Source organism: Misgurnus anguillicaudatus, chromosome 2 (assembly GCF_027580225.2).
Source record: "Misgurnus anguillicaudatus chromosome 2, ASM2758022v2, whole genome shotgun sequence".
Taxonomy (NCBI): Eukaryota; Metazoa; Chordata; class Actinopteri; order Cypriniformes; family Cobitidae; genus Misgurnus; species Misgurnus anguillicaudatus.
Window position 1 is genome coordinate 31,433,217 of NC_073338.2, and position 27,512 is coordinate 31,460,728.

The window sequence follows — 27,512 nt, forward strand, 5'->3', positions numbered from 1 at the left end:
TTAAAGAGCCAATCACTTTTTCAACAGTGGTATTACCTGGTTGTTTAGTTTATATTTTTCAGCTAATCATGTAGTTTTTAGCGTGAAATGAGATTAAAATGCTTTTTTCAATTTTATTGCTGATTTGACCCTATAAAAGTCTTTTTTTATTCTAGAAAGTACATTTGTCCAACATTGGACATACCATCATGTGAAATAGGAGTCATAAGCCTGGAAAATGTTAGTGATGTGTCTGCATATAGATGACCTCATATCTAACAGATGAGCTTGAAGAGACACTTCACTTTTTTGAAAATATGCAAATTTTTCAGGTCCCCTAGAGTTGAACATTTGATTTTACCGTTTTGGAATCCATTTAGCCGATCTCCCGGTCTGGGGGTACCACTTTTAGCATAGCATAGCACAATCCATTGAATCTGATTAGACCATTAGCATCGTGCTAATAACCAAAGAGTATCAATATTTTTCTTATTTAAAACTCGACTCTTCTATAGTTAAATTGTGTACTAAGACCAACGGAAAATTAAAAGTTGCGATTTTTAATGATATTACGCAGCTCCTGAAAATAGTCCCCTTGGTAACTCTTCAATAGCAGGGGACTATTTTCGGGGCACTGCGTAGTATCATTGCGCTGCCTGCAGCCATGTTACGGCAGCAAAGTCCTTGACTCCATTCAAGGACTCGATTTTCTAGGCAGATATTGGTAGGAACTATACTCTAATTCTGGCAACCATGTTACAGCAGCAAAGCCATGTTACAGCAGCAAAGTCCTTGATTATTTTGCCAGAATGAGAGTATAGTTCCTAGCAATATCTGCCTAGAAAATCGAGTCCTTGAATCGAGTCAAGGACTTTGCTGCTGTAACATGGGTGCAGAAGGCGCAATGATATTACGCAGTTCCGTCGGTCTTTGTACACAATGGTAACTGCAGAAGAGTCAAGTTTTAAACAGGAAAAATATAAAAACTTTTTGGTTATTTTTTTGCGCAATGCTAATGGTCTAATCAGATTCAATGGATTGTGCTAAGCTATGCTAAAACTGGTACCGCCAGACCCGGAGATCAGCACGTGTGTAGATTTTAGTGCCATCAAGCTAATTTAAAAACGAAACTATTTAACTGTAATTCAAATCTATTTCAAGTTTGACTCTTAATTTCTCTCTTGTGTGTAGCGGACTTTCTCAGCTAGCCCATACTCAGACCCCATCGAGGTGGTGACTATGGTAACCAAAGATGGTAATGCACGCATTATGGAACAGCCTGAGATGCTTTGGGTCATGGGCCCAGTGCTCGCCGTGGTGCTCATCATCATCATAGTCATCGCCATCTTGCTCTTTAAAAGGTGAGTAATAAAAATTTAAATAAACATAATTCAGATTTGTTCTCATTTTACATTACTAACAAGAACATTGTATGTGGTATAACACATAGCCCTGTTTAACATCAATAACATCCTAAAGAACACCCCACGTTATTGAATGTACATGATGAAGGTTTTGGATGAATACACTCCTGCACCACATTGTCGGGTTCCTGAGCCAGTGTCTGAATTTATGTCTGCTTTGTATATGACACACAATGTGGCTAATTTTAGCTAGCTCTCCCGCTGAAGGAACTAAAGGAGGGCATTATTCATAATGACATCTTGACTCAGCCGAATAAAGCATACATGTAGCTTACGGCGTGACCCGGTGGTCTCGTTCTCAGCGCGGATACAGTACTGACTAATATTTCCTCCAGTATCCTTTACTGCAAAGAAAACCGAATGTTTGTTTTTGTCAGATTTTTGCGGCATACAGCACAGTCTTCCAATTCGGCCCCCTGACAGCAAATAACTCTTTTAGCTCGTGGCGTTTCATATCCAGAGCAGATCGGTGTGAAGATGCACAGTGAAATTTTAGAGTCAGCTTTCAGTCTCAGCAGGCAAACGATTATGTGACAGCTCTGCCACACCCTGCTGATGCAACTGTAAAAGCTCTCATCCTACACTGCCCACCGCTGTGAGCCAGATCGTCAAGCCGCTTGCTTTTTTCGGCTGTCTGCGAGTTTCTCTGTTGATCTTTCTTAGTCTGGCAGTCCCTTTACCCTGTTTACTTTATTACTGGAGGGATTTTACTCTGGCGTAAGATTGTAGGCATGCTGGTCTAGGTCAATAATCAGATGCCAGCCGCTGGTTTGTATCAGTGAGCATTATTGGATATAAGGGATGCACCGAAATGAAAATTCTTGGCCGAAACGGAAAAAGAGGAAACCAAGGCCGAAACACCGAAAGAAATTATTATGCCAATTATTAGTACCATTGCATTTATGGCTATCACTGTGTACTAACTTTACTAGGGTGTGACGGATTTCAAAACTCACGGTTCGGATCACATTACAGTTTTTGAGGCACGGATCGGATTATTTTTCCGATCAGCAGAAAGGGGGTGGAAAAATTTAATAACAAATAAAGAAATTGCAAATATTTATAAAAAAGAACAAAGTTGTACATAAATAATGTCTGAAATTAGCATTAGGTACAGAAATCAAATTAAATGAATCATAACACTTTCTTTATGTCTTTATTGTATAAATTAAATATATTATTATTTTTAGAGCTGCAGAAGTGATTTTCTCTTTGTCTTGGGTTGTTTGATCAACATTAATGACACAGACTTAAGTAGGTTAATTGAGGTTACTGTCTCTTTAAGACCAAATACTGGTTTCTGACAATAATCTATACATACACTTAAGACATAAACAAATGTTTTTATTAGAAAATGAATACTGTGGAGATCATTTTGTTTGTATGTGCCCTGTCAATAACAGAAAGATGTTTTGTTCGCTTGCTTTTTGAAACGCGTCTCTCTGTGTATGCACTACTGAGTGCCCATAAACACGTGCACACAGAGACCGAGGGTGAATCACAAACAGCGCAGCATAAACAGTCGCTCCACATAAAAACGGTACGTGGTTTTTCATTGATTTATTCGCCAAATGTATGTTAATGAACAGTATGAGACACATTAGCGCAACTCTCTCTAAAGTTTACATGTCACGTCGATCGATAGATCACGTCTGACACATTCAACCGCATGTGCGTACAGAAAGCTGTTCACTGTAGCGCCTTTTTGCGGTTAAATACATCCACACCGCAGATGTTGCTTCAGACAAGCACGTGCAGGTCGCAGTTTCTGTTTGCGTTTTCACAACATTTCGGCTGTATTGTTTCGGTAATAAAAGTCTTTCCAAAAAGAGCAATTTCGGTTTTCGAATAAAAATTTTTGGGGCATCCCTATTGGATATAAAAAGCTTTCTTTTTGAATCACCATCTTCAAACACAAACATTGTTTTAAACACAAGACCTGTCAGGCAGTTCAGCTGGTTTCTGCCTGCCACTAATCATGCGTGTCTCTTCCTTCCCTCGCTGAAACGCAGCAAACAGGAGAGGTAGGTACTTTCAGATCACGCACAGGTGTCTCTTTATCACACCTTATCATTTGAAAAGTGTCATCTGTCATACTCTTCACAGGCTGCAGGGTCTGCGGGTGTGGCAGAATGTGCTACTGTCTATTAGCATATTGTTTCGAATGACTGATCGTTTCATCCAAAACAAGTTGTTTGCTCGAAACATCCTTTCTGAATACGGATCGACAGTAGCTCACCCTTACACCCTGCTGTCCTTGAAAATCTCCAGTCTTTTGGGTTACGTTGTGACAGTGGTGCATGCTGAGTGTTCATTGGTGGTTGTGGTGATTGTGATGTTTTATATTACGTTTTTTTATCCTGATGGTGTTGATCCTGTACCTCCTCCTGAAGGTCACTCGGAGCGAACGTGTGCAGTCAGCCTTTCTGCTGTCTCACCTGAGCCCTGAATGGCCCATTGTAAAGGAAATGCCAGCCCGACGGCTGCTGAAATAGAAATGTTCTCCTCTTCAAAGCTGACATTTTCCTCCACCCAGCCATTCGGTTTTTTTCCTTCGTTCTCAACGTACGAAATCTCTGGTAGACACGCACACACTCTTTCTCTCAAAGCAAAATGCCCATTTTCTCTTATTTTATCTCTCTATTTGAGCTATTCTTTAATTCTGAGCCCTGTACAAACGGCTCCTTTTAGCGTCTGGTATATATATATTACCTGAATAATTAAAGTCTGCCAGGGTCTATTGTACAAACAGTAGCGGAAAGAGCAAATAAGCCGCCGGTGATTAGTGATGCTGTGTGCCTGGTGTCATTATACTGCATATGCTGCAGACCTCTTTAAGTTCAAGCATTCAACAGCCTCACGAAAGAAGGAAAAACGCATGACTGCTTAAACTGTGTTCGGAACCTTACAAATGGAGTGCAGTGAGATGTGAAATTTCCAATGCGGTTGGCACTCCCATTTTAGTTGTGGATTTGTGTGCGTCTGAGGATGGGTTTCCACCAACAGATGTTTTACAGCACGACAGCTTTACCTGCTGCAAGAGCGCATTCGGGAGTGCAGGTGCTACAGTGGCGTAATTACCCGGTGTTGTGCCATCCAGCTGATGTGCTAATTACCTAGTCGCCTTGTTTTCTCCACAAACAAGGAGCGTCGCACCCTGAATATTTAGTGAGCTAGATAACAGAGTCGCGCAAGGTACAACAGACGCTTGTGTTCGGTTTTTGTTTGAAATCTCTCTGACCCCGTCACGTCTCGAAGGTGTAGCTCATCTAGAAAATAGCGCTCTGTCATCTTTTGGACCACAAAAGGAGAAGTGAAAATGAAAAAACTTGATTTCTTGAATCAAACTTTGATGCTCCGACTCTCATAATACATTTTGAGACTTCAGCCTGGATTTTATAGACAGGGTCACAAATGACAAAAAAGATTCATAAAGGTTGATTTGTTTTGTACAAGTCTTGTTAGGACATACTGTAGCTTTGTGTGAATAGTACACAGTGCAGTCACAAGGCTACTATGCACTGTTTTGGTTAGGGATGCTCTGATCAGGATTTTTGTAGCGATTACCGATTTGTTGTCTTGGTGATCGGCCGATACCAATGCCGAGACCGATTCTTCAAGCTGATATGCAAGCTCTTTGATGACTGTAACTGTAAACATTTTTTCTAGATAAAGTAATACCACAGATGAAGGTTTTTGTCTGTTTAAAGTAATGAAAAAACCTTCACAGTCTTTACTGTATGAATTTAATATATACGCATTCATATGAAGTACAACAGTTCTTCAGTGAAGAGCAGAGAGTGATTTTATTGAAAGATGAATTAGGTTACTGTAGCTTTAAGACGTGAGCGAAATTGCTCTGTTCTTGGCACTGATGACAGGCTGCTGTGTGTGCGCGCGTCGGTGTACGCGGACAAGAGCAGCTGTGAGGAAATGAAAGTTTAAAATGTCAAAACGTTAAAATGCATGCAAATAGTAAACTTTTGGTATGAGGATGCTATTATCTGCGATAGATATACGTTGTATGCGCTGTTGACCGGAGCCCGTCCTCATAGAAAATACACACCAGACGTGGTAGAGGCGGCAAGTGCGAGTGATTTACATGTTAAGTCAATGCAAAGACGCGATTAGGCATCCTGCGCCGCGGTACACACGGTAGGCGCGGCTCAAATTGCGCGGAAGGTGCGGCGCGTATGGTGCGTTCCGCGTGAATTGAGCATTGCGCAGGAAATGCGCGAGTTGAAAAATCAACTTTGGCGGATTTCCGCACCGCATTAACCAATCAGAACCTTGCTGTAGTAGTGACATGATTACAGGAAGCGAGCAGAGTCTCAGCGGAGTCGCAGAAGCCCCTCCCATGATGCGAATTTCTGTGTGAATGTTTAGAATGACTAGAATTTCACACGGAAATGAAGCAAGTAAACTCAAATGTTCAAGCGTCCAACTACCCGCAAATAGCTCGTTTTTGCCGCCTCTACCGCAGCTGGTGTGAATGCACCATAATGCTGCGTTCAGACCAGCCAAGGTAGAGGTGCCAAGTGCGAGTGATTTCAATGTTAAATCAATGTAAAGACGCGTTGACGCGCGTCTGAGCGTCTCACGGCGCAAATGAGACGTGTATTGCGGCGCGGTAGACGCAATTCCGCCTCATTCACGCATCTAGAGAAATTTTGAACTTTGGCAGAAAAAGCTCACCGCGTTAACCAATCGGGAGCTTGCTCTAGTAGTGACGTGATTACAGAAAGCGAGCAGAGTCGCAGAAGTCCCTCCCATGACGCGAATTTCTGCGTGAATGTCTAGATAACTAGAATTTTACACGTGTCTTTCACACGTGAATGAAGCGAGTAAACTGAAAATGTTCAAGCTGCAAAGTAGACGCGGTAGACGCGAATTTGACGCCTCAAATATGGCTGGTGTGAACCCACGGTAAGGCAAAGAGAGAAATCCAATTATGCACGTCTCTGATTCATTGCAGCCGCATTCAGGAGCCCTATGATGACAAAAGTAAACAGAAAGATCGGTTCATGAGATCGGCAAATTTAGCGAGTACCGGTCAAGTCATTTAATGCCGTTATCGGGCGATACCGATCTGCGGCCGATCGATCGGAGCATCCCTAGTTATGGTACACTTATCATTTATGGTGCTTCATTTCTTTTCATTTGAGTTTGAAAGTCCCTGATCATCGTTCATTTTCATTTTACGGAAAACAGTTCCCTATAGGAAAGGAGGTTTGTGCCTTTTAGTTTGTTGATTGGTTCTGGTGCTGCTAATGTCTATATTCCACCATCAAAGCTTTCATCCTTCTTGATGTAGTTGTTTTGTTTTGGGGATTTATTTGTATTAAATTTTCTGAATCCTGAGTCAATCCTCGTCTGGCGTCTGAATAAATCAATAGAAATGCTCACACCGACTGTGTTTTGCTCTTTAAAAGGAAAAGGGCATCGCCCCTACCCAAAGATGATCACTCTAATGGTGTGAAGGATTGTCTGCTTGCCAACTCATCTGATCCAGTCGAAATGAGGAGACTCAACTACCAGACGCCAGGTAACACACACACATACCCTCACAGAAACTGCCTAATGTACACACACAACCTTCTCCTCTGACTTATACACCCACACACAATGTGCTATATTTTTTGCTTATTGCCATATGCGCAATGCAGAGACACAAATTCTTACCGTCTCTGCCCGACCCTAGGTACTACATCATCTGTATCTTGTTCGGTTACCCTGATATTATTTTCTTTGTGAACGAACACACGTCAGCATATGCCACCAAATATGTAATTTACCATAAACAGGATGTGTTTGCACACACGCAGGCACACATTAACTGAAGTGACAGCGTGTCTTTGTAATCAGAACGATCTGTCACTGCCGCACGGATCTTCTAATCCTCACGATCCGCCTACCATGGCGTATGAGAGAGGAGATGCTTTTAGTCTTGAGAGTGCATCTCGATGTTTTAGAAAAATTTGGTTTTAAATAGCTGCTTGCCTTACTCAGTGTGTTCCTTAAATCATGTCAGAGACGGATAGACAGACAGATGGCCATCCACTTCATTTTGCATTAGAATTAACAGAAACATTAAACACGTGTGTTTTCGAAGCTATGCTTGTGTTTGCGATGCGCAATATACCAGTTTTCATGTTTTGTGTGTAAAAAATGCAGTATTTTTCACACAGTTTACTTTTAAAAATGAAGGAGGGACTGATCTATGAAGTCCTTGCTTCAGAAATACATAACGAGTTCAGATTGTGTACTGTAGCTGATTTAGTGTGTTGTGATTGGACGATAGCAGCTAAGCTTAGCCAGAGCGGCTTGAGCTTAGCTGGTGACTGGCGTTTTACTATGGGTGGATTTTAGTCAAAAACTCTTATAGTGATGTCATATATCCGGGAAGTAGGGGGCTGTAGTTCAAACCGGCCATTCTATGTAGTTCTTGAATAGCGAATTCTGTTATCGCTTGGGATTTGCAGGTCGGTGATTCTCACGAAAACTTGGTTTTAAAAATGTCAAGCATGAAAATGTAAAAATTGCTTAAATTTACTTTTTTTCCCCACCAGACATTGAAAAACAAAGTCTGGATTAAATGGGAACATTAATTTAAAAACTTTTACTTGTCATTTAACACTTTTTGTAACATAATTTTAAAAATTTGTCCTAAAAAATCTCATTACCGCAACAGTCAGAAAACATCAACACTGACATATTTTCAAAATGACATGCCAAACCTGAAAGAACATAATTTGGAGATTCTGCACATGCATTTAAAATCAAAGTATTATGCCTCTATTAATTAAATTAACATTTAATAAGCATCTTATGCGGTAATGATAATCAAAATGTCATGTAAGCATTCTGACAAGACAATATTTCAAATTAACTGTAAAAAAATGATCTTACCTGGTAGCCATCTTGAAGTAAATGGTCCATGTGCTTGGTCACTCAAAATCAAACTTTATTAAAATTCTGTATGTGTGCTTAAACTGTTCTCAAAAAGTGTTGCGGAGGATGAGAACATCAGGCATGGACACATCATTTTCCTAATTTTTCTTCATTATTATTATACATGAATATTCAGTAAATATTTTTTCTGTCATGTAAAGTAGTCTAGCAAAACATCCATTTATTTTTTTTTCTTAATATTTTTGTGTTCATTTGATTAAATTACAACATAACGCATGTTCAAACACAGCCGGACACATTGCGGTAATGAGAATTTCAGCAGAAAATTAGATAAAATTTACAATTATAAATTCTTATGTTGAAATCACACATTGTGCAAGGTAGAACACAGTATTGTGTTAATTCTGATGCTTTTTAATGTTACTTTATTACACATTTTAAAGCTAAAATCATTAGTGCCGTGGTGTTTCAATGGTTTCGTGAAAATCACCCACGTATTATTTATGCTCTAACAGCAACCTTACACACCAACTAAAGTTTGAAAAATGGGATCACGAAAAACATCAGCTTTAATATAAAAAATATTAGTTTCTCTTGAGTCTATCACAATGCGGTTTTAGAGCATTTTTGTAATTAATTGTAATTAAAGTGACCGTAATGCCCTGTTTTGCCTTCCATTAATGGTTCTGTTTTTCATCGTGTGGCATTGAGTTCAGGTTGAACGGTGTTTATTCGAGTTCCTCCACTCACCGTCTTATCTCCTTAAGTGTCTCATATGGACTAAATTCACCCAAAGACCCTTGCACCCTTTCAACCCCTCTTTGTTAATTAGTCCTCCTGCTTTCCATTCCCAAGGTGAGTGAAAGGCAGAGCTGTGATGCGAGGAGAAAATGTCAGGCGTGCCTCTCTCTCCTCTAATAGCTGAGTGGTGCCAGAGAAGCTTGGCTATTACAGACCCCTCTTAGACCTTTTTAGTCCTGAAGAGCACATCGTTACCACATTCAAAACAGCCATGCGCCTCTTTTACAATAAAATCCCACTACTGTAGCTATATGGCAAGTGCACTTCAAAATGTTTGATTCATTTTTGAAAGTTTAAATAATGTTGGGCAATATTTTTGTGTTGTTTATGAGTACACATTATTTATTTACATTTACTTTTTTTCAATTTATTCAATGGCCATATTATTGTATAGTTTTGTTGTAGGGATTGACTTTTATTTAAAGTAACAATAGGTTTTCTTTGTTATATTAAATTTACACTTACTGTCCTAGTCAGGTTTTGATATCATTGTTTATTTAGCTACTGCTAAGTCAGTGCCTAGTGGTTTGAGTCTCACAGGAGGCAGAATGCGTTTGTGGTGCAAGCAAGGCACCTTAATCCTAGTTGCTCCCCGGGATAGCTGCCCACTGCTTTAGGTGTGTGTTTGTTCACTAGGGCTGCACGATAAATTGCATGTGATAGTCATGTGCATCTGGTCACTAAAGCCAGTTCCTTGATTATTAGTAAATCGCCATTACCTGCTTTCAGATGGGGCAGCATTTACTACACAAAGCCTTAGTTCCCTGAAAAGCCTCGCAATATCGCATACATATCACAGGCGATACGTCCGCAATAATTTATGCGAAATCACCCCGATTGTCAATGAACTACGGGTTTGTGTAGTAAATGCTGCTCCATCTGAAAGCTGGTAATGGCGATTTACTACTAATCGAGGATCCGGCTTTACTGATGCGCATGACAATCACATGCGATTTATCGTGCAGCCCTAGTGTTCACGACTATTATTGTGCGTTCACACCAGATGCGGAAGAGGCGCGAATATGCATCTTGCGGCGTCGGAAGTGCGAATGGCCCGAAGCGCGCGGCGTAGATGAGCATTGCCGCATGATCCACACGAGTTGAAAAATGTGAACTTTGGCGAATTTTCGCACCGCGTTAACCAATCGTTAACCTAGCAGTGACGTAATTACAGGAAGCAAGCGGAGGCAGAAAAACAAAACAACAATGGAGGATAATCATGGCTGTGTTCTTTCAGGGTGTGCTTGTAGCAGCTAGGAGGCTGCTCAGGTTGCAGCAACAGTACAATTTGTCCAGTTAAAAGTTGTTCTATCACTGAAATAATTTTAGAGACATTATTTAAAGGTAAAAACTACATAGTGTTGCTTTAACCGCAGCAGTTTTGCCTTTCCTGCTGTTGTCTTATTGCATGTAGCAGTCAGATTATGTTTCCAGTCTCGTATCCACACGTCCCAGGATACATTTCATTTCAATTTTAATGACCTTGGACATTGATTCATTTCAGTTCCAAGATGTCTGCGATCAGCTTTGCATGCTGGGCTGTAGCTCTTCTCTGCCTGATTATCTGTTTAACACGAATATATCCAGAGCTGTATTCACCCCATGTGCTTATTGCACCATTAGCCTCTAAAAATACAGATTGCTTGGTTTTATTTGTGTGCAAGAGAACAGTGGTAATTATATGTAAATGGTGAACAATTTGACATGAGCTCATTGCAGACAAGATAAGTATACTGTACCGTATCAATAGAGGATACATATACAAAGGTATAGTGTCTATTTTTTCTCAAACTGACACTATTCTCAGCCTTTCTAGGTTTTCAACTTCTGGTTGAACCAATAGCTTAAGTTTTGGCCTAAACCATGACTGCCATAGAATACACTTGACCTTTTATGCTGCAGCACATGACTGTCATAATCCAACAGAGCGATGCACAATACTGTGTAAGTGGATCAGAGTTTTAACATTGCATCTGTGTGGTTGATTGAGAGAGCATCCATTGCTCCTGCTTCTGTCTCGCTGTAATGATAGCATGAAAGTAGCTGGCAGGGGGCTCATCCAGACATTAGTGTTCACTGTGGACATAATGAACTCAAAATGGAAAATCATATCCAACCATGTCCCATTAAACATCTTAGTCCTGCTTATTCATCATCACCAGGGCAACCACCGAAATCCTAAAGGCAGCTTGTCACTAAAGCAAACCACTGACCTTCCCTCATTAGGAAGCATGATGCAGCCAGTGCAGTTCCTCTGATCCAGATAAACCTTGTATGTAACCTTGCCAAGTTCAAGTGCTGACAGGCGGTGCGGTTTCATATAAATTGTATCTATCTATATCTATTTATGTGTATCTTATTTTCTCTTTCAGGAATGAGGGAACACCCTCCTATTACTGTTTGTGAACTGGCAGACCACATTGAGAGACTCAAGGCCAATGACGCCCTCCGCTTTTCCCAGGAGTATGAGGTAGGATTACTGGAGCGGTGCACATGCGGCTTCGCTCATATTTATCATTAACCATTTAATGGATGATTAAAATAATTTGTCCACTCATCACACCAGTGCAAATTATATCTCTTGATTATTTCCTTCAATATTACATCTTGTGTGTTGTTATTTTGATATTTGCATTTGTTCGCGATTTCCTCTGTGGTGTCATCTAATAGATTCTCTTGCCGTCAATAGTTAGACCTCCTGCGTTCATTGTTATGACAGCTGTTCACACTTGCATCTTTCTGATAAGCAGATGTTCATTTTCCAATGAGTTCTCTGTAGTAATCTTTAATATATACACATAGGCCTTGTCACTTCATCCTCATGTTGAGACTGAGGACCATTAAATCTTTCACCAAGAGCAATTTTTAGTATGCCTGTCAGCCTTCTCCCTAAAGGTGTGGAATTATTCAAAGATCAAACTGTGTTAGCCCAAAATGTGCATCTGTGAAGTAGATTCCCCATTGATGTTTGATGGATGTTATGTGTGGAATCCGAGCCTCATTGGAAGCTTTTAGAAAAATAGAAAAAAAGGGTTAAAGTCTCCCTGAAGTCGATCATTTTATCATTTAAAAGTCATCTTTGAGCATCATAATAGCACATGTTAACGTTTTTCCTATGTCAGTAATTTCTTCATGTTTTAATATAGCTTAAACGTAACCTCATTAAAGGCAGGGTGCATGATCTCTGAAAACCAATGTTGACATTTGAAATCACCTAAACAAACAAGCCCCTACCCCAATAAAATCTGGACCTTCTTTTGATAGACCCACCACACACGTACGCCACTCAGGCAACGATGTCGGTTAGTAGACACGCCCCTTACTGCTGATTGGCTACAAGTGTGTTTTGGTAGTCGGCCCAACTCTCTTTTCCAAAGCGTTTTTCAGAATTTGTGCACTCCACGGTATATATTAGTCTATGAGTATCTATGTCTATGAGTATCTGAGTATGCAAATTAGTCCCACCTCTACTCAATCGCACAGCTTGGACCATAGATATTAATATGCGAATTAGTCCCCGACTCTACTTAATTGCACATCTCGGTCCATAGATATGAATATGCAAATTAGTCCCCACCTTCACTCTTTTGCACCACCTCAGACCATAGACATATATGTAAATAGATGCTACATTCAGCAGTTTGAACTGTGTATTTACTGCACAAATATTTTAGTCCTGATGTTATCAGGTTACAGCATTTACACTGCATGTGTGAGCATCAGAGAAGTAAAGTTGAAACATTTGTTTGAGTGCCAAGTCTATGCGGTATCCTTCCATAATATCTATGGCGCGAACTACTGATCCACTCGTTCAACTGTGGTGATGTGATTGGTTACATGTTTGTGATTTCAAATTGCGAAAAACGCATTTTATGGAGAAAATACTCAGCAATGGTGTTCAAAGATGATTTTGCTCATGATCTGTCTTAAAGCTTATTAAAAACACCACATAGACATATACATAACAAAATAAATGTGATTTTCACCACAGGGGGACTTAAAAAGATTTTCAGTAGTGGAAAAACGTAATTAGCCGTCATTACGCACATCTCTTTTCGTTTAATCCTTTGCTTCCTGTTTTCTTTGACCATCTTATTTTTAGTAACACTATAATTAAAACTTCACTCAATCCAACCAAACTGTCTTTTCTGTCAGTACACATGCGCTGATGGAAAAGAATATTTAAAGCAACAGTTTTTTTAATAGACTTTAATCCGCTTTAAAGACTATTAGTGTCACTTTGAGCCAATTCATACATGACACATTTCTCCTCCCGCCGTTCTGTATGTCACTACCGAAGCCCCTTTTGTTGCACTAGCCAGGTCGCTCTTGGCATGTTGTGATGTCATCTCCTGTTAAGGAAGGCCCCCTCTCAAGAGGACAGATGGTTCTACTTGGGCCAATAGGACTAGCCCAGTCACCCAGTCCAGTCAGCATGAGGAAGGCAGCGGGTCACCATCACGTTTATTGGCTCCGTTCTCCGCTCGATACATTCGTTGCTCAGTTTCATTGGCTCCCAGTGTTTCACATGGTTATAACTGCCAAATGTTATCGCCACCTACTTCCCTTGGCCTTGTAATCACTGGAAAGCAAAATGTCAGACAAAAAAGAACAAGGTCCCTCGTTACAAGCTTGATGCTTGGAAGACATTTAAAGACCCCAGGAAATATTTGACACGCTGAGGGCTGTTTTCTTTCCTGTGGTGACATGTTTTCATTTTGAAACGGAAAGCTGGGATGGGACATATCAAAGAGCTTGTTTAATAATAGGGCTCAAGTTTCATCCATGCGAGACCACATTTGACGGCTTGCTTTACAGACGAAAGCAATAAACGCAGTTCATAAATACCTGTAGAATTTTAAAGAGCCAGTAAGATGCCAATTTTATATGTCCTATTACTGTTTATAAGTCTCGGACAACAGGTTTAAATGCATGCAAGGTCAAAAACACTGTCATTTTCTCAAAATACTAATTTAAAATTACCCCATTTCTCAGAGATAGCCAAACGATTTGTGTTAAGCTGTTCAACGACTCAGTCTACCTAAACCCCACCTTTCAGTAACATACTCTGCTCTGATTGGTCAACTGACAGAGTCTCCGCACAGACCACAAATCAGTGGCACAGACCAACAATAGTGCAACATGTATTGACCTAGCGCTAACATGATTTACTGAGAAGACATTGTCGACATCATTCATCATTAATCCAAGCAATAAAAACGATGATAGAAACTAACATATTACACTCATTTAAGCAAGTATGTAGCTATAATCATACTTACAGGTTGTGGTTAGGAGACGCATGTTGTTCCAAATAAAGTGGGTACTGAACCATCTTTCATTGCCAAACGTCTAGTAAATCCCTCCGTAAAAAATTAATTTTAACCACTGATCCTTCACAGCCAAACGTTTAGTAAATCCCTCCTTGAAAAAGTCTTTTTAACCACAGATTCTTCATAGCCAAATGTCTAGTATATCCCTCCTTGCAAAAGTAATTTTAACCACAGATTCTTCACAGCCAAATGTGTAGTATATCCCTCCTTAAAAAAAGTATTTTTAACCACTGATTCTTCACAGCCAAATGTTTAGTATATCTTTCCTTGAAAAAGTAATTTTAACCACAGATTCTTCATATATCTTTATCTTTTGGTAGTGAAAACAACGCAAACTGAAAACACAGCATGATATGATGTTAACACACTAACTATCTGAAGTCTCTGTGGGCAGGTCATAGTTTTCGTTTCTCCCGGGCAAGGCTGTAGGCGGAGATTATTATGCAATGTGTTGGTATTACGTGGATAAAGTCAGGCAGGAGATTCAATCCACATGATGACTCGTTTCAGCGACTCAGAGTCGACCCCCTACTTTAGAAGCCAATAGCTTTATTAATTGTGCACTTTTTGGTTCAACTACTTTGCACATTGTTTACATCGATGGACAGCTACATGACACACTGCAATACAGGTCAGTTTAGATTTTGGATCTGTGTGGCTCTTTAAATATATTTATATATATACTGTGCAAGTCTATTCGATTTGTTGTTTTTGCAGTGGTATAGTGACCGTATATAATTATTTCTCTTTATTAGAATACAGCCAGATAAGAGAGCATGGAAATTTGTATGCAGTTTCAAAAAAACAGAATAAGATTATAAGCCAAAGTGCAAAGTACTGTATTTAGTGTGACCTCCCTTTACGCTTGAGCAGTAACAGAGGAACCTGCAGGCTCCCTTAAACCTAAATGAAATGAAACCCTAATTTCTAATTCAAATGACTTTAGTCTTCTCAAAGCATTCAAGATGTGCTTAGTATTAATGGAGGTCACACTAAAAACTGACTTTTGCCATAAGCCACTATTTTGTTCTGTTTTCTGGTTGAATGTTAATGAAGAGAGCAAAAAATAAATATGGATGGTCATTAAAACTTTGCTAAAACAGCGAGGCTGGTAGTAGTCTAAGACTTTTGCACAATACTGTAAATATATATATATTCATATAAAATATATTTATATAAAAGGTTATTTAGTAGTACACAAGCTCAAACAGGAGATAACATGAAAGATACTGTAACAGACATAACGAACCCAAGGATGACACCCCTGTGGCAGCTTCACTACTGCCCGAATATTTGCGTATTACTAATTCAACCTAGTAGTCTGCTGTTTTTGTATACTTCATACACATCAACCAGAATATTGAAAGCCTTTTGAGTGTTTGTTGTCTTAAGAAATCCTTCTTTCCATCTTAAAGCCCTCTGAAGAGCACTCCCGGGCTCGTCTGGTGACAAGTGCAATAGCTAACACGCCCGTCAGCCCCTGAAACTCACCAGTAACAAGCCGATGTTTGTCAACCCGCTAGAGCCCAAGCTTTTAATAGGAGCTGGTGCTCACCTCCCACTGCTATCATTATCTGCATCTCTCAAGCTTGTCAGCCCATGTAGTGACAGCTTATATTCGCTTGCCTTGTTTGCCAAACAACGGCAGTCGGCATACCAGCTGTCTGGTGTACGCAGTACCTGAACTTATGAGCAAAAGCTTATGGCGAGGTGGTAAATGGTCCTCCTTACTGATAACTGTGACACACAGCACGTGGAATGCTACTGTATGACAATTTATTATTAATGAGGACAGAGAACTCGCTGTTCGATTTTAACCACAGTTTGAGTAGAAATTAAACAAGGCAATCAGTTTACAGAGGCTGACATAGATGTGTTTGTCTTGGCAAAAAAGCAGTTTCCAAGTTCTATAGGATTTGAGGAAGATGTTGTTACTCTAGATCAGGTTAAAGGTAGAGGTTGATGGACACGGAGTCAACCAGAGCTTTGTCCAGAGCAGGCAGATCAATGCTGAATAACAAGAGACCCCGTGACATTATTGACTGGCCGAGAAGGCTGCTGCATATTTGCTGTCGATCGATTCTTGGATACGACCCGGTGTCATGTGAGCAGAGAAGCCTTGTGACTTGAGAAAGAAAGGAAGAAAGTGATAACCCACCTATAGCCTCGTGTGTGCTGTAGTAGTCTGAAGAAATCAGAATGAGGAATCCCGTAACTTTCTCTGTACAGATATGTCCAATAAATGTATTTTATTCTGTACTAAAAAAATAATCTTAAAAGAATGTCGATTTCTTTATATTTATTATTATTTATTGTATTACACTGCAAAAAATTATTTTCAAGAAACAATTTTTTATTTTTGTCTTGTTTTCAGTAAAAAATTTTACAAATTTAAAAAAAGTTGCTTTTTCTTGATGAGCAAAACGACCCAAGAAAATAAGTCTAGTTTTTAGACCAAAAATATAAAATTTAAGTGATTTTGTGCATAAAACAAGCAAAAAAATCTGCCAATGGGGTGTGCAAAAAAATCTTACAAATTTTTCTTAAACACTAAATGTAAGAAAAATTAAAGAAAAATTTGCTTACCCCATTGGCAGATTAGTATTTTTGTCTTGTTTCCATTACAAATATCAATAAATTCTTAAATCAAGATGTGTTGTAAGACAACAGTATAGACGGTTAACAACAGTAACAACGTAAACAAACGGCTTTCGTGGAACACACATAATTTCCGGTATACTCCCCAAAATTAATAAAAACAAAGTCCTTTTACAGTAGTTTATTTCTGATAACAAGCAAAATAAACAACGAGTACATTACCTTAGTTCAAATCATAGCTGAAGCGTTTCAAAAACTACATTTAGCTAACGTTACTGTGTTAAATGTGTACTATATAATGTATACAATGTGAACTACAGATCGGCTGCAAAACCTCCCTTCACATAGCAGTGATCATACCACGATCGCCGTTTCCCCATTGTCATAAGGAAATAAAAACATTTGTTATTTTCTACGAGGTATTTGTTCCAGAGTTCAGTTTAACAACTAGTCAGACCATTAAACAAACAGAGACTGGAAGTTCACTGCAAAAACATGATTTTCAAGAAAAAAAATCTTAGTATTTTTGTCTTGTTTTCAGTAAAAAATATCTAAAAATTCTTAAATTAAGATGCTTTTTTGATGAGCAAAACGACCCAAGAAAATAAGTCTAGTTTTTAGACCAAAAATATCTAATTAAAGTGATTTTGTGCATAAAACAAGCAAAAAAAAAATATATATATATATATATATATATATATATATAAATGGGGTAAGCAAAAAAAATCTTGAACATTTTTCTTTAAACACCAAATTCAAGAAAATTCAAGAAAAATGTGCTTACCCCATTGACAGATTTTTTTGCTTGTTTTATGCACAATTTGATCACACCAAACGCGTTTATAACAGTTGCAGGTGCCTTTTTGAATGATTTTTATGGACAGTGAGCGTTATGCGCGCTGTTTATTAACGGCTTGCGTTTTTTGCCGCCTGACGCACCATGCATTTCAGAAGGAACGCTCAGAGCGGAAAAGCGCCCGGTGGTTGCCTAGCAATATAAAAAGCCGTGCCACACTGCTCTTTTGTGACAAAAAAAATGCATTTTTGAAGTTCATTAAACTTAAAAATTTAAGTGCAACAAGGATTTTTTTACAATGTAGAAATGAAAAACCGTTATGCTAAAAACATATCTGCTATAAGTGTGTTTTTATCAGTGTTAAGGAGCACACTAGCATATGACCGGCATGCTAAACAAATATAAAACTTCACTTTTAAGAATCTTAACACAAGAGTGTTTGTTATAAGACAGTGGCGGCCGGTGACTTCTTTTTCGAGGGCGCTCGATGCGAAGTTTGTCACAACATGTATGTAGCCCGTCATGTGTGTTGCTTGTGTTTTCAGGGTGTGTGTTCAGCGTGTCGAGTGGACCTGTGTGCATCACGTGTCTTGTCAAAATAAGTGCCTGCTGCAGACGCGTCTAAAGGGTTTATGATAAAAGAGACGCTCGCGTTTGCCAAATACTCGCATAATCTCATGCGTAATCAGAGTTTAGTGTTAAGGGAGTAACTTGCATGTATTTTGTGAACGTGAGCGTCGCTTTTGTCATGGACCCTTTGGACGCGTCTGCGGCAGGCACTTATTTTGACGGGACACGTGAGGCACATAGGATAACTCGACGCGCAGAACACATATTTTGAAAACACAAGCAACACACATGACACTCCGGACACATATTTTGAATTTACGCCCCTCGGATGAGCAGTCACGAGCCGCCAGTGTTATAAGATCTCTTTAGTATACAGTAAGCCATAAGCTCAAAGCTAACACTCATGCTATAAAAGCCCCAAACCTTTCATTTGTATTACTGTACACTGTTACTGTTTTGTTGCTGTTTATTGATGTTGTAACTTACCTACAGCCTCCTAAACATCTGAACAAACCCCCAATCCCTTATCATCTTAAAGGGACACTTCACCCATTTGCATTAATTTTTGTATAGTTAGAACCCCAGTCATGTTTTTGAATCAGTCATGCATCATTTCCTCAGTTGCCACTGAGATGGGAGATATACAGATTTCAGTGTTGCACTTCCTTCTTTCAATGATGTAAAAAAAATCATTTTGCATCATTGTAGGAAGGAAGTCCAATATCTTTGTTGAGGGAGTGAGACTACAAACACCCTTTTTCTCGGTCAAATAGGCACCAAATTCGAAATGTATGTTTCATTTCGACTACAAATATGACACACTTTCAATAAAGATTAATGTTTCTACGGGTGAAATGCTCCTTTAATAATAAATACACACAGAAATAACATACAGATGTTTTCCTCCAGATGTGTTCACCTGTCTGGTCTCTACAACTTCCTGTCTGTCTCCATAAATCTGCAGTCTCTTTGTTAAATCTGGTATTTCTCGGCCATTGCACTTTCCTTCTCACCTCTGTCAGCAAGATCAAAAACAAGTGCAGGCTTGAAGTCCACATGGACTGTATTTCTTTAGACCGGTCTGAATGCTCTTTCCTATACATGAAATCTTTAGCATCAAACCCACGTGCCTGAAAGAGCTCAGGTCAGCCTTAGCGAGTCAGAAGAACTATTGTCAGAGCCTCCTGCAGTGATGGTGTTTGATTTATGGTGTCAGACAACACAAAGCCATCTGTTGTTTGGTTTTGATAACACAGCAGATGAACTCGTGCTCACATTGCAGGGCAGATGATCACTAGTAAGGGATCACAACTCAAATCTAGCCACAAATGGGTCCAAATTACCGCTCTTGGGCTTTGTCATTCCGTCGGTTTTACCAGCCCCTGGTGGAAAAGTCCTTTCTGGTTCTTTTGGGTCTCAGTTTCGAAATGTCAGGTTGCTATAGAAACAAAGCCTCTACTTTTGAAGTGATGCTAGTTCAAATTTACCCCCGCGGCACTCTGTGGTATCAAGCTTCAAACAAGGTTCCTCAAAAGACTGAATTTTCTCTCTCTCTTGCTTTGGTCTCTTTTTTCTTTACAGTCAATTGAACCAGGACAGCAGTTTACATGGGAGAATTCCAACTTGGAGGTCAACAAGCCAAAGAACCGTTATGCCAACGTTATCGCTTATGACCACTCAAGAGTCGTTTTGACGCCTGTGGATGGTAAACACTGTTGACCTTAACCACTTCATTATGATGACAAATGTGTAAATGTTTAAGAAAGAAACAAATGCACATGTTGGTTTAGGTGGTTTACCAGTGAGTTCTTTAATATTGCAGGTGTCCCAGGCAGTGACTACATCAATGCTAACTACATTGACGGCTACCGTAAGCAGAATGCCTACATCGCCACGCAAGGCCCGCTACCCGAAACCCTGAGCGACTTTTGGAGGATGGTGTGGGAGCAAAGAGCCACTACTATAGTCATGATGACTAGATTGGAAGAGAAGTCCAGGGTAAGAATGTAGTAATCTTTACAACGCACCCAGCCTACCTCCAATTACACCCCTGTTGAGCACATGAGAACATAACACCATATGTTCAACCAGTACAATGATTCACAACAGATTTTGGTACTAAAGAGACCTACGTTCCTATAAAAGTCTGGTTTCTATGTGGTCTAGTGTTGCACTGTTGTACCGGGCACAGCAGCAGGGCAATAGCATCCAGGCTTTGTAAGAGAGCAGCTTTACATCAGATGTCATGTTTGACAGTAGATAACCAGTAATTCCTCTCCTAGGGAATTTGTGCACTCAGGTTATTTGATGGATGTAAGGTCAGATTGGAGGTAAGGACTTATAGTGAAAGAGATGTGTTGGCAGCACAAGCATGGTAAATGAGTAGGTTTTGGCTGTGCACCCATAAAACATGCTTAATGGTCGTAGGGAGTAAACACACCCTTGTGATGAAACCTCGATAGCAGATAGAAACAGCTGACCTAGTTTCACCACTGCCAGCTCTTTCTTAGACTTTAGCCTGAAGGAGAGATGATACCCTGTGTTGTTTAAGGTTAGTCTTTGTCTGGACTAAATGAAGAACTCTATAAATGACATTTTTGCATTTTTTAATAATGTTTGCTTTTAAAAGTTTGGCCTTCATAAGCATTGCCCTGGATTTTAAAGAAGTGTTGTCCTTGTGAATTATAAGACACTGCCATAACTTATTTTCTTTCATTATTATTATTATATGTAAACAACATATCACAAAAATCTGACTTTTTCAATGTTTAAGTGCTATAATTGGGTCCCCAGTGCTACTTTCAACCTAGAAAATGTGAAAAAGAACAACCCAGTAACTTGGTTTTGGTAAACAATTCTCTAAAAACATGTGAAAAAATAAGTCATTGAAATTTGGCTCCCCTTGTGATGTCAAAAGGGGATCTTATGATAATAATACAGCACTTTATAGGGATAGTTCGGCCATAAATGATATTAAACCCATTATTTACTCACCCCCAAGCTGTCCGAGATGCATATGTCCATCGTTTTTCAGACAAACACATTTTCAGTTATTTTAGATCTTTCAGTGAATTAAATGTGAAGTTACGGGGTCCACGACCTTCAAGTCCAAAAAATGTGCATCCATCCTTCACAAAATAAATCAAAACGGCTCCAGGATGATAAATAAAGGTCTTCTGAGGGTATCCGCGCAGTAGAAATATCCATATTTAAAACTTTATAAACCAAAATAACTACCTTCCGGTAGCGCCGCCATCTTAGACTTTTCTGTATTCAGGAGATAGTATTAGCGTATACGCACTTTTCTTAGTGACGTATGACAAATTCGGAGGGCGGGGGCACAGAGCAGCAACAGAGTACCCTCCGTACGCTGCGTAAAGCTCTGAACTTGAATGCGGACACGGTTAAAGGAATAGTCCATTTTCTTAAAAGAGAAAAATCCAGATAATTTACTCACCACCATATCATCCAAAATGTTGATGTCTTTCTTTGTTCAGTCGAGAAGAAATTATGTTTTTGAGGAAAACATTGCAGGATTTTTCTCATTTCAATGGACTTTAATAGACACCAACAATTAACACTTAACTCAACACTTAACAGTTTTTTTCAACTGAGTTTCAAAGGACTATAAACAATCCCAACCGAGGCATAAGGGTCTTATCTAGCAAAACGATTGTCATTTTTGACAAGAAAAATAACAAATATACACTTTTAAATCACAATTCTCGTCTAGATCTGGTCATGATGCGCCAGGTGACCCCACGCAATACGTCATGACGTCAAGAGGTCACAGAGGACGAACGTGAAACTCCGCCCCAGTGTTCACAAGTGTTTGAAAGAGGACCGTTCCTACGTTGTTGTATGTCAACTGATACTAATTAATGTCTTTGTGTCAGTTTATTGTTTAAAATGGTCCGCAAATGTGTGTTTTATATATGTAACACGTGACCTTTCTATGTCTGGACCGGACCTAGACGAAAATTTGTGGTTTAAAAGAGCATATTTTTTATTTTTCTTGTCAAAAATGACAATCGTTTCGCTAGATAAGGCCCTTATGCCTCATTTGGGATCGTTTATAGTCCTTTGAAACTCCGTTGAAAAAACTGTTACGTGTTGAGTTAAGTGTTAAACGTATAGATAAAAAAACGTATAGATAATTTATTATAACATGTTAAAATTGCCACTTTGTAGGTGTGAATAAAAATGTGCAGTTTTTGGGTGTCCTTTTTAATGCAAATGAGTTGATTTCTGGCAGTGCCGTGGTTGGATAGTGCAGATTAAGGGGTGGTATTATCCCCTTTTGACATCACAGGGGGAGCCAAATTTCTATGACCTATTTTTTCACGTGCTTGCAGAGAATGGTTTTCCAAAACTAAGTTACTGGGTTGTTTTGTTCACATTTTTTAGGATAATACAAGCACTGGGGACCCAATTATAGCACTTAAACATGGAAAAAGTCAAATTTTCATGATATGTCCCCTTTAAAAGTAAGTTTAAAGAAGTAGTGGTGTTTGTCACCCATAAGAATTAAATATAAAGCAGCAGTCCTCTTGTTTTTGACTGTTCTTTACTCATCACTTATTCAACAGGTCAAGTGTGACCAGTACTGGCCTATCCGTGGCACAGAGACATACGGGATGATCCAAGTAACCATGCTCGACGCTGTGGAATTGGCAACCTACAGTGTGCGCACTTTCGCCCTTTACAAGGTAATAAAATTAGTTTGTTGTTTTTTCTCTATACTGCAAGTTTATATTTGCACGCCACTTAGCCTTCCTTTCAATGGTTTCAAACAGAACGGCTCTAGCGAGAAACGAGAGATCAGGCAGCTACAGTTCATGGCCTGGCCTGACCACGGAGTGCCTGAATACCCCACCCCCATCCTAGCCTTCCTGCGCAGGGTCAAGGCCTGCAACCCTCCTGATGCTGGACCCATGGTTGTGCATTGCAGGTGAGCACCGATCTCCAGTCTTTGATTTAGTGCTGGTCTTTTTACTTTGTTCTGCTCTTATAAAACAATCTTTCCAATTGAGCAGTTGCAACTGCAGATGGCAGAAACGCGTCTGAATTTGATTTATCACTACACAGTTTCTTTAGTGGGCTAACGGCTTTATGTCTCGCAGTGCCGGAGTGGGCCGCACTGGCTGCTTCATAGTTATCGATGCCATGCTGGAACGCATGAAGCACGAGAAGACTGTGGATATCTATGGTCACGTCACGTGCATGAGAGCTCAGAGAAACTACATGGTGCAGACAGAGGACCAGTACATCTTCATCCATGAGGCCTTGCTGGAGGCCGCCACCTGTGGGAACACTGAAGTTCCTGCCCGAAACCTTTACGCCCACATTCAGAAGCTTACTCAGCCACCGCCTGGAGAGACGGTCACATCCATGGAGCTGGAGTTTAAGGTGACCACACCATGTCTTTTTAATTCATTGATACAGGAAATATATGTGCACTTAGTCATTTTCATCATTAAAACTATTTCAACTATTACACTATTTTGATTAAACCCCCATTATTACACGACTCGTTGGAATGCTTGATTCTGATTCGCCAGTTTGCAGGTTTGTTATTCCCAGATAACAACCGCTCAAAAAAATAACACACGATAACCCGGATGCTGCAAATTATTTTAACAGGTACATTTTATTACACTGAAAAATGATTCATTGAATTTAATCCATTTTTTAAGGTAAGTGGTTGCAATCAATTTATTTAAGCTACATTTTAACAAAAGTTTTATATTTTATTTTACTTTACTAATATTTTTTGTTTAAATGTAGCCAAAATAAATTGATTGCAACCATTTACCTTAAAAAAATTGATTAAATTCAATAAATAATTTTTTTCAGTGTATTACACACTTTTTTTAACTTTTAATAACATAAATGACATTATATTTGGGTCAGTGACAAAAAACGGTTTGGCCAGATGAGAAAATCAAAAATCTTTTTTAAAAACTTGTTTTTAAAGCAGGCATCGGGTTTATTTGAATGCACATAGTGTATTTATGTTAATTTTATGCAATAAAAAATTACATTTGCACCATTTTTATGAAAGTTAAGACCTGAATGGAAATGTCAAATGGTGTAACCGCCAATTGCGCCAAAGAATGAGAAATATTAAAAATTTTATACACCTTGATGGCATGTAAGCGTAATCATAAAAAAATCATTTTAAAATATTATTTTATATGTTATTTTTAAATGTCAATTTTTATGCGTTTTTGTAATATTTGTCCTGACATATGCTGAAACAGCTCTGTTTTCTAAATAATCTTTGACAAATGATGTAAAAATGTATGTAAAAAAATGATATCACACAAAATTAGATTAGATTATATTTTATTTTACTAGTTACACCAATTGACACAGACCGGTTACACCACATTGACATTTTTGCAATTATCCCCCAAATATGTTTTCAAAATGAAATAAAACAAGAAATTTTTGATTTGGTCCTCAAAAAAGAGAATGTATGTAAGTAATCTACAAATTTATTTTGAAATTTTAACCCTTTTACATTTAATTGAACCATATGGACACAAAATAATTAACGTCATGTCATTAACCCATTTACAAATGATTTAACCAAATAGTGGGTTCATTACATTGGAAGTCTTGTCTTATCTTAAAACCGAAAGTTTCCTCCAGGAAAACATTTGTATATATAATGTTCCTTACCTTATTTACTCAATAAATAGCCATGTAATAAGCAGTATTACATAAAGGCAGCTGGTTGTTATCGCAAATTACCACAGGGCTGTTTAATACTCGATTGGCTGAGAAATGTTCCATGGGTATTCATTATTTTTCTATAAACGCACACCTGACCTGTCAAATGCCTTAAAATAACAACCAGAGCAATGTTTGTGGTAACCTTGGTATAAGCCGAAAAATTTACTCCAGTCCTTTTTAAATAATTTTACACCTTTGGTGTGTATTATTTTCAAATAATTCAATGGCCCATCATTAACTATTCTTTACATAAACTTATGAAGTGTGATACACACTGTCTGGGCTTATTTCTGCGATAACAACCGGCTGCTTATACATTATCCCTTACTAGAATTAATGAATCATGGCTGACTTTGAATAACCCATTTTAAAAATTACATTGAAAACCAAAACATTTGCATCTACACCAAGCCAAAGATGACTGCCATGTGAACCAGCACAGCATAAATATAAAAAGAACTTTTAACACACCCTGAGGCGAACCTGTCCAAGACACTATAAAAGTTTTTTGACAACTTGGCTGCTCCATCTGTGAATACTGTGTATGGAGTCCATATGAGCAGCGGTATAACTATGATGCTCACCTCAAAGTGGCTACTACTGTAGAAGCAGAAGCAGCATCTGGTGCAGAGATTGGAGTTGTATACCCCGTACAGACACAGCTTGTAGTAGAGCCAATGGTCTCTATGCGCTTTCTGCTGATGTCCATCTGTGCCTTCTCTTCCCCGCTGCCAGTTACGCCTTCGCTTTTTCAGTCAGCCTGTTAAACCCCACCAACCGGCACAAAACTCTAATCTCACTTCCCTTCACCTGCATTCACAACAACAGGCCCTGCATTTTAAAAATATTATTTTTGGAGGGTTCACTGTTTGAAAGCCATCTAAACCCAGCTTTGTTTCCACAGAGGCTCGCCAACTCCAAAGCCCACACCTCACGATTCATCAGCGCCAACCTGCCCTGCAACAAGTTCAAAAACCGGCTGGTCAATATCATGCCCTTTGAGTCAACACGGGTGTGCCTCCAGCCAATCAGAGGAGTGGAAGGTTCTGACTACATCAATGCCAGCTGTATCGACGGATACAGGTAGCCGTTCATGCCAATTTCCTTCGCTTCAGTTCTTAGAGATTAAATCCACATTTTTTGGTTTGGTAAATGAAGTGCATGTCACTGGTTGGTACATATTAATCATTATATACCCATTGTAGATGATTAAAGGGATAGTTCACTTTAAAATGAAAATTCTGTCATCATTTATTCATCCTCATGTTGTTCTAAACCTGTATGAATTTCTTTTTTCTGAAGATATTTTGAGAAATGATTGTAAACACACAGCAGATAGTGACCATAGACTTCCATAGTAGGAATAAAACATTTTAATAAAATAATTTAATGGGTACCGTCAACTGTGTGCTTACCATCATTTATCAAAATATTTTCTTAGTCATTTATCACAATACTTCCAAAATATTTTTTTCCTACTATGGAAGTCAATGGTCACTTACTGCTGTGTGTTTACAATCATTTCTCAAAATATATTTTTTTTGTGTTCATCAGAAAAAAAAAAAAACATATAGGTTTAGAACAACATGAGGATGAGTAAATGATGACAGAGTTTTCATTTTAAAGTGAACTATCCCTTTAATATAGCAAACCTCAGCACTCAATAGGAGGCAGTAAAGTCACCTGCTATTAGACCGGATGTGTTGTTATTCATGGCAGGGGCATCACTAAGGGGGAAAGATAGGACAATTCTAAGGGCCCCCACACTTTTGGGGACCCCAAAGGTCATTTTTATTATGGCGCTTTTCCATTGCATAGTACCCCATGGTTTGGGTTGGGTTGGGTCAGCTTACTTTTGGGGGCTTTTCTACCGGGTGCAGTACGTAGTACCTGCTATTTTTTTTAGTACCACCTCGGTCGGGGTTCCAAGCGAACCGAGCTGATAACAAAACGTGACGTGAAAACGCTGTTTGGTCTAAGAGAATCGTCACTACCAGCGTCATCGCTATAATGTAAAAGATTAGCTTTACCTTCATGCTAGCTTGTGCTGTCTCGAGTAAACCTGTTGTCATCTGTGCTTCGCTGTAAGTTCCCAAACTCCCTTTTAGCGATGAAAAATATCCACAGGTTGAGAATTAGGAACACCATACGTTTTTTTTTCCAAACTTGCTGTTAGTGGTGGCACAGTAGCGACGCGCATGTCCGCATATATACTTAAATGCAACTTAAATGAGGCTCAGCGGAGCGCATCGACTGACGCCACGGGTGTTTGTACAGAAACTGTCATGTAAGACAGAGGTAGTTATAAACGCGAGTGCAAACATCTATTTATGGTGGTCGATTTTAATTTTGTGGCGG

At 39.1% G+C, this 27,512-nt stretch overlaps 1 protein-coding gene across 9 annotated transcripts in view; it reads left to right on the forward strand.

Moving 5' to 3' along the window:
• The window catches only part of ptprfb (protein tyrosine phosphatase receptor type Fb), a 204,126-nt gene that overhangs the window by 168,571 nt on the left and 8,043 nt on the right, over positions 1 to 27,512 (forward strand). For all 9 annotated transcript variants that reach the window (XM_055202563.2, XM_055202566.2, XM_055202568.2 and 6 more), the window contains 9 exons: positions 1,171 to 1,340; positions 6,836 to 6,948; positions 11,489 to 11,586; positions 19,995 to 20,118; positions 20,236 to 20,411; positions 23,003 to 23,122; positions 23,210 to 23,364; positions 23,537 to 23,822; positions 26,059 to 26,237. In XM_055202563.2, the coding sequence (XP_055058538.2) occupies positions 1,171 to 1,340; positions 6,836 to 6,948; positions 11,489 to 11,586; positions 19,995 to 20,118; positions 20,236 to 20,411; positions 23,003 to 23,122; positions 23,210 to 23,364; positions 23,537 to 23,822; positions 26,059 to 26,237 (1,421 nt within the window). The remainder of the gene's footprint in view (positions 1 to 1,170; positions 1,341 to 6,835; positions 6,949 to 11,488; positions 11,587 to 19,994; positions 20,119 to 20,235; positions 20,412 to 23,002; positions 23,123 to 23,209; positions 23,365 to 23,536; positions 23,823 to 26,058; positions 26,238 to 27,512) is intronic.